At 33.1% G+C, this 5,980-nt stretch overlaps 1 protein-coding gene across 1 annotated transcript; it reads left to right on the top strand.

Annotated features, from left to right (window-relative positions):
- Positions 1–3,180: 3,180 nt before the first annotated feature.
- Positions 3,181–5,491, top strand: LOC107754072 (CAP-Gly domain-containing linker protein 4-like; the record flags this gene model as incomplete). Its single annotated transcript, XM_016570387.1, has 4 exons — positions 3,181–3,212; positions 4,866–4,959; positions 5,102–5,263; positions 5,373–5,491. Coding segments are annotated over exons 2-4 (327 nt in total), but the record flags the coding sequence as incomplete, so codon positions are not given.
- Between the last annotated feature and the right edge of the window lie 489 nt (positions 5,492–5,980).

Raw genomic sequence — 5,980 nt, 5'->3', positions numbered from 1 at the left:
GATTTATCGTCAAACCGGTAATCGTTACATCCCTAATATATATATATATATATATGTATATGTATATGTATATATGCATTATATGGATGGATGGATTGTGAAGTCTGCTTAATTATGAATATGTATATTTTGTCTATTTATATTTTAATCAATTTTTGAATCTAAAATGATGTAGCAGAAATGAAATACATGGCTCTTCTCCTTTGTGTGTCATCATTACCTTTGTGCAGTAATCTGTAAAGCACAAGCATGTTTGATGTTATGCAAATGAACATAGATCATGTTTGTGCATTCAGAATGCATGATATCTCCCTAGGTGGGAGTCTCGGTTCATTTTGATGTAAATGTTCAGTTTGCGCTCACATATTGGGAATCAATATTCATGCAAACCACTCTCTCACAACACCCTCATTTTTTCTCTCTCTCTTTTTTTTTTTTTTTTGCAAAATGTATGTTCTTTAGGGGATAATTCAGCCAAACAAATCTCTCATCATTTACTCACCCTCATTCCACACCTGTATATCTTCCTTTCCTCTGTGGAACACAAAAGTAGATATTTTAAAAGTTAGCGGTGTCGAAATATCATTTAACCCCATTGACTATCGTCATATTGACAAAAACAAACAAACATACGTTCCACAACATACATTTTTCACATTCCGTCTTCCACAAAAGAAAGTCATACTAGTTTAGAGCATGAGGTTTAAATGAATAAATGATCACAGAATTTTCATTTCTGAACTTTCAATTTAGGTTGTATTTTATGCTGCCACAGTCAGGATTATTTTCTGTGGTAATTGAAAGTGTGTTACAGATGCATCCTTTCTGTTGTAGAACACAATGTCAGATATTTTGAAAGTCATTCATGAAATCAATTGATTTTCATATATGGTTAAAATTCCAAGTTTTCTTCCACAAAAGAAGCTTGTTTGTTTTGTAACACCTCATTTGGTTTGAAATAGACTTGTGCCGGTATTCGGTAATGCGGTATATCACGGTAATGAATATGCACGATATTGTTATCGTGGGCACTTCTAAATACCGTGAATAATTATATATTACAAATTATTCCGAATTTTGAACGGATGTGAAGCACATGGCGGAACATGTGAGAGACGCTCTGGATGAAAGCGCACTTTCACTCTCTGACAGCAGATGGCGCTAAACTGCAGAAATAATAATAATAATAATAATAATAATAATAATAATAATAATAATAATAATTCATTTAAATGCAGCCGTTACCCCGGAAACCCTGTAAACAAAGCAGCTGCACTACTTTCTGTTTCTGAATCGTGTTTAAATGATTTAAGCAGTCATTCAGATTTGTGTATTTGCTATGATGTTCATCACAGCGCCAAATACTTATTAAATATACTTAATATTTAGACTTAATAGGCTATTTATTTTCAAACTTTTTTTTACATTTTAATCTGGACTACAACATGCCCTAGATATTGTTTGAAAGTGTTTTGATTCTTTATTGTTCGGTCACACTTTACATTAGGGCTTCATTAGTTAACATTAGTTAATTCATTAGTTAACATAAACTGCCAATGAAAAATTCTTCTGAACATTTATTACTCTTAGGTATTCCAATATTTAATAACAGGATGTTAAAGTCGAGAGTTGCAGCTGTGTTATTTAATGAGCTAACATGAGCTAAGACTTGTATTTTTTAAACAAAGATTAATAACTTCTGTAGCAAATGTAGCTATTGCTCATTGTGAGTGTTAATGCATTAACTAAGGTTAACTAATGAGGTCTTATTGTAAAGTGATACCTATTGGTCTTTATAGTTCTTTTGCACTTTAATCTGTGTAAAACTTTTAACTTTATACATTTTTCTGTATTGCTTTATTGCATTTAAATGTTCAGTTATTTTTGTTATAAGAAAAAAGTTATTAAACCTGTTATACTGTATTATGACAGCACTTTTTTTCTTTTAATTTCAATACCGTGATAATACCGTATACCGTGATAAAAGCATTAGCAATTAATCGCAACATGAAATTTTGATACCGGCATATCCCTAATTTGAAACAACATAATACTGAATAAGTGGTGACAGAATTGCAATTTTTGGACTTAAATTTAGCTTGTGTATATATGGCAGTCAAGCTTCTTCTTTAGTCTTCTTTAGAAGTTTATTTCTTCTGTCAAGCTTAAATTTTGAACTCAAAACAAATTAAAAACTCATAGCAAACTAATTAGTTTTTTTTATTTGATTTACATATATCAATGAACCAGCCAACTTGTACTTACTGTGCCACCTGCAAAGCACATTCAAATCACGTAGTCACATGGGTGTAGCTTTGTGTTTTCAAGTCCACATTGACTTGAGTATGTTGCTTTTGAAACACATAATATATACCCCACATTTGTATGAATATAAACGTACATTAGTGACTGACTGTTGGACCTCACTGATCCGTAATAAAACTGTTGACCATTCTATCTCTTAGTTAGTAGATAATCTAAGAACATTTATCTCACACAAAGAGTAACACTACCCTTTCAGGAGGGTGTGTTTCATGAATAGCCCCATGGAAAGTGGCCAGTGACGGCAGGGTTTAAACCAGACAGCACAGCGATACATAACTTGACAAGTTTTCCTTGGCTGAGGTTTGTTTTAGGTCATTAGTAAAAGGACAAACTACCAAAACGGCGGTTATTGAGCAAACGCAAAACAGACAGTCAGACTACCGTAATGGTGAGTGGTGTGTGTTCCTTGTTCTTTGTGTTTCTGGGTGCAGAATAAGGGGTCTTTTATTACACCCAAAGCTGTGTGAGTGTGCTATTTTAAGCAGCTTTTTTATACACTACCATTTAAAAATTTGATTATGATTTTTTTTGGCAAGTTCAATTGATCAAAATGCTTATATAAGCAGCACAAAGCATTAATGAAGACTAACGTAATGGCCGCTGTATACATTACAGAATAAATTAAGTTTTTAAAATATAGTTGAATAGAAAACTGTTTTAAATAATAATATTTGATGATAATAACCAATAATGAATGCTATGCTGATATTACTGTTTTACTGTATTTTTGATCAAATAAATGCAGCCTCGGTGAGCACAAGATACTTATTTCATTTAAAAAAAATCTTACTGACTGCAAACTTATATTTATGATTCATTTGTGCATAGCATGTATTAATGTCACTGCATTGTTAGTCCAGCGGAATATTAGTGTCATTGGCAATGAGGTCAGAGTTATTCTGAGTTTCAATCTCATGGTCTTTAAAGATGAAATGTAGTGAAATGTAATGATGTATATTTGAATTAAACCAAAAGTACATTTACTTCCTAAACAGTTTTTTTTTATTTATTTATTTATTTTTTATCAGCTGGCATACAAAAAAAGGATGACCAAAGTCCCATTAAAAAAAAAATCTGTTACTTAAAATAAAATAAACATTACCTGAAACACGTAAACAAACAATTTAATTTCAGATAGTTGCTAACAATAAAAATAGTATTTAAAAAAAACAAACATATATGATGTGGTGAGGGAGGCCTTTTACCTCTTAATTGGGTTAATACAGGTTCAAAACAAACACTTCAGTAAAGTTTTTTCAATAAATACACTGTCATTAAAATGTATTTATTTTAAAAATGCATAAATAAAATATATTTATAATAAATAAAATAAAGATTCTTACCATGCATGAAGGAGATCCAAAAATCATTTAATACAACTTTTCAGTAGCAATACATTGTTTATATGATTAGTATGATATTTTTTAAATACAATGGTTTTATTATAAATGTGGTGATTATCTATAAGGTGGACACCCAGCTTAAATTATTTCCACCATCTATCCATTCCATGCCAACTAATGGAGAAGTCAGCTGGTTATTTATTATCATGTCAATTATTGTGACATTTTTGCACCAACAAAAGGGGGCACTTTATACACAAAATACCATACTTTGACATGTTCATACGTTTTTGAAAAACTGTTGATTATGACCTGTGCTATACTTAAAATCACACCTTTGGGAGAGGGGGAAAAAAAAAACTATAAAATATATTTGGTAAATTTTAATTATTCTAATTTGCTACAAAAAATTGTCATACAAATAAAAATAAAATGCCAGGGATCACACTGAGGATCAGCCAAGTTTTCAAGAGCATAATGTAATGTGGTTGCTTAGAAAAGTGCTGCAGTGTTTGGGACATCTAGTGGTTTAAAAGAAAATTAAATCAAATGTGCCTGTTCTACTCGTGGCCCTTTAGCCTAATTGTATCCTACTCTTAAGTGTAAAAAAAAATCATAGCACATACAAAATGGATCAAATATTTAATTTAATTTATTTTTCTATAAATTTCAATAGCTCTTTTTTTAAAATGTTGCCTGCATAAAGCAGCTTCGTAGGTTTTGAACAGAACTGAAAGATTTGGGCTGAGGTAACACTCAGAACACCCTGGCAACCCTGTAGCAATGTTAATTAACACAAGAACCATTCACAATTTCTTCAGAATATGTAAAAATCTAATTGGTATATTTAATTTTCCTGAAAAATGTTCAGAGGAAAGGAATGTAATTACATTTTGGTGAAAAATTGTGAAAACAAACTTTTATTTTTCTTCAGAAAAAAAAACAAAAACATGCACTGATGAATTGTGCGTAACAAGGCCAGGGACATTTAACATCTAAACAGGGTCAATTTTAATTTGATGCTTTCTTGCAGCTGTCATAAAACATACCCACACACTCCCCCTCCCTGAGTGTCAGGCTCTGTTGACTGAAATATTATCTTTGCAGACTGTGTGTGTGTGTGTCTCTGTCAGCATGAAATCTTTAGCTGGGTGTTCTTGATGTATGTATTCAGGTGAGTTTGTCTTTGTTCTGTAGATTCTGAAAAGAGGCTGTGGTGTCAATGACCGAGATGGTCTTACTGACATGACTTTATTGCACTACTGCTGCAAGGCAGGGGCTCCAGGAATAGGTGAGCATGTATTTAATTGAAGGAAAAAAAAAGAAAGCTTTTTAATTAACATTTCTTTGTGATGGTTTACTTTAGTAGAAATCTCAAGGACCGATCACTGATCCAGCACAGCACAAGATATGACAGTCACATCTGATTGCAGGTGACGCTGAGAGTGCTGCCAGTTTCGCCCGTCAGCTGTTGTCGCTGGGAGCCGAGCCGTCCTTACGCAGCCGCTGGACCAACATGAACGCTCTCCACTACGCCGCATATTTCGACGTCCCTCCTCTCATCCGTGTGGTTCTGCAGGCGTCACAGCCGGGAGGTGAGGAGAGATAATGGAATGACAGTGGGAATCAAAATTGCAGTTTGAATCTCATGGCAAACTCAAGTGCTTGTGTGGTGATGTCCGTATGTGGTCTGTTGGGTTTCAGAGGTGGATGCGACCTGCAGTGATTTTGACTTTGGCACTGCGCTGCACATCGCCGCCTCGAACCTGTGTACCTCTGCAGTGAAGTGTCTGCTGGAGCTGGGAGCCAACCCCGCTTTTAGGGTTTGTGATTTTCTTTATGGCTACTAACAAAGCAAATTGAAATCCAGGTTTCTTTGTTAGTTGTTCAAGTATCTGTTGTAAACCTGCTTTCTCATGTTGGAGCTGTGACACTGGAAGTACTACACAAGTTTACTATAAGAGCAATGTCTGCAGCAAAACTCCAGTAGACCAGTTTTGAAGATAAATGCAAAAAGAGGAAATAATAAAATATTTAAAAATGATTGTGCATTAGATAATAACAGTGACTATAATTAAGAAAATATTATTATTATTATTATTATGATTATTTATTTATCGTGCAGCCCTAGAAATTATTATTATTATTATTATTATTAATAATAATAATAATGTTAATAATGCATTATTATTATTATTAATAATAATAATAATAATTTCTAGGGCTGCACGATAAATTGCATGCGATATTTAATGTGCATCTTGTCAGAAAGCCGGTTCTATAATCAGCGGTAAATCTCCATCACGTGCGTG

This window comes from Sinocyclocheilus rhinocerous, unplaced genomic scaffold, assembly GCF_001515625.1.
Source record: "Sinocyclocheilus rhinocerous isolate Xijiao unplaced genomic scaffold, SAMN03320098_v1.1 scaffold322, whole genome shotgun sequence".
NCBI classification, from domain to species: domain Eukaryota; kingdom Metazoa; phylum Chordata; class Actinopteri; order Cypriniformes; family Cyprinidae; genus Sinocyclocheilus; species Sinocyclocheilus rhinocerous.
Note: the sequence above shows the minus strand (reverse complement) of the source record. Positions and strands in the feature narration are given on the sequence as shown.